At 47.8% G+C, this 2055-nt stretch overlaps 2 protein-coding genes across 4 annotated transcripts in view; one reads left to right on the top strand and one right to left on the bottom strand.

The window, feature by feature from the left end:
• Positions 1–2055, bottom strand: part of Rab37 (RAB37, member RAS oncogene family) — a 70205-nt gene that overhangs the window by 33077 nt on the left and 35073 nt on the right. The window lies entirely within an intron of this gene.
• Positions 1–2055, top strand: part of Cd300lf (CD300 molecule like family member f) — an 18662-nt gene that overhangs the window by 6637 nt on the left and 9970 nt on the right. For both annotated transcript variants that reach the window (XM_029484144.1, XM_021176599.2), the window contains exon 2: positions 1519–1860. In XM_029484144.1, coding sequence (XP_029340004.1) covers positions 1519–1860 — 342 coding nt within the window. The remainder of the gene's footprint in view (positions 1–1518; positions 1861–2055) is intronic.

Below are 2055 nucleotides of genomic sequence, written 5' to 3'. Positions count from 1 at the left end.
GTGAGCCACCATGTGGTTGCTGGGATTTGAACTCTGGACCTTCGGAAGAGCAGTCGGGTGCTCTTACCCACTGAGCCATCTCACCAGCCCCCTCTCGGGACTATTAGATGTGGCTTTGCTGGACTTCCTCAGGGTGTCCGGGTCTAAGAGTACATGTCCTGTGGACATGGATCTTCTGATCCTACCTCTCCACACCAGCATAGCATGGGGATCATTGTAAGAGGACCTTCACAGATATGTGGATTTGGTACTGGAGAGATGCCTCAGTTGGTAAGAGCAGTCATTGTGTGAGCAAGAGGACTGGAGTTTGGATCCCAGTCCCCACCTAAAAAGCCAGGCTGTGGTTGCTCATGTGCCTATTACCCAATACTGTGAAGGGTAGAGACAGGGATGGATGGCTGGGGCTTGCTGGCCGTAGCATAGCTCTAGATGTAGGTGAGAGACTGTCTCAAAGGAATAAAGCAGAAGGCTTTTAGAGAGATGGCTCAGCCATTAAAGAGCACTTGCTCTTACAGAGGACTCTGGTTCATTTGTCAGCAGCCACACAGTGGGTCACAATCACCTGTAACTCCAAGTCTAGGGGGTCTGACACCCTCTTCTGGTCTCTGAAGGCACCAGGCCTTCATGTGGTACACAGATATATAAGCAGGCAAAACACCCATACACATAAAATAAAAATAAATCTTAAAGGGGCTGGAGAGGTGGCTCAGCGGTTAAGAGCACTGTCTGCTCTTCCAGAGGTTCTGAGTTCAATGGTGGCTCACAACCATCTGCAATGGGATCCGATACCCTCTTCTAGTGTGTCTGAAGACAGCGACTGTGGACTTATATAAATAAAATCAATAAATTAAATAATTATTTTAAAAATAAAAAATTAATCTTTAAAAAAAAAAGTACAAGGCAGAATAATAGAATAGGGTACCTGAGCCTCCCTCTGCTGTTTGGGTATTCACTCAGCCTCATGCATTAAACATGCATGTGCACACACACACACACACACACACACACACACTGGGGAAATAACTGGTTTTTGAGTCAGAGTCTCACTATGTAGCCCAGGCTAGCTTTAAATTCATGGCCCTCCTGCTTCAGCCTCTGGACTGATGGGATTGTGTGTGTGCAACACCACACCTGAATGTTGTTTATGTGGTCGGGGGAGGGTAGATGTTAGGAATGGAAGTCACGGTCTCACCCACACTAGGTTCTCTATGTAGTCCTGGATATCTTGGAACTTGGTATGTAGGCCAGGCTGGCCTTGAACTTAGAGACATTTGCCTGTTTTTTGTTTACTAAGTACTGGAATTAGAGCCTGTGCCACCATACTTGGTTGTAATTGTTTTCTCCAGAATTTTCCTGGCTCCTCTGACACAGCACGATGTCGAGGGATGGCAGGCAGCCTGTCTTGGAGAGGTGATGTCTATCCTTTGACCACTATTCAATTAAAGATGCTTTTGGAATTGGCACTATGCCCCACCCCTGGAGGAGGAGATCAGTGGTCCATGCATTTGTGTTTTCCAGGCTGCTGCACGGCTCAGGATCCAGTCACAGGTCCAGCGGAGGTGAGCGGTCAGGAGCAGGGCTCCTTGACAGTGCAGTGCCGATATACCTCAGGCTGGAAGGATTACAAGAAGTACTGGTGCCGAGGAGTTCCTCAGAGATCATGTGATATTCTTGTTGAAACCGATACATCAGAGCAGTTGGTGAAGAAGAACCGTGTGTCCATCAGAGACAATCAGAGAGACTTCATCTTCACAGTGACCATGAAGGACCTGAGGATGAGCGATGCTGGCATTTACTGGTGTGGAATTACGAAAAATGGATTTGATCCCATGTTTAAAGTTACTGTGAACATTGACCCAGGTAAGAGGTGTGTGAATATCTCTTTAAGTCCCCATTCTGGTCTCTCGGGTCTCAGGAATTAGCTGTTGCTCAATAGAGCTCTTGCACGGTGGGGGAGGTAGAGTCCTGAAATCCCACATACCCTTGCTTGGGATTAGAAGAGGCAGGTTCTCTCCCTCTCCCTCTCCCTCTCCCTCTCCCTCTCCCTCTCCCTCT

Source organism: Mus caroli, chromosome 11 (assembly GCF_900094665.2).
Source record: "Mus caroli chromosome 11, CAROLI_EIJ_v1.1, whole genome shotgun sequence".
NCBI lineage: Eukaryota > Metazoa > Chordata > Mammalia > Rodentia > Muridae > Mus > Mus caroli.
This window is presented reverse-complemented; position numbering and strand designations above follow the sequence as displayed.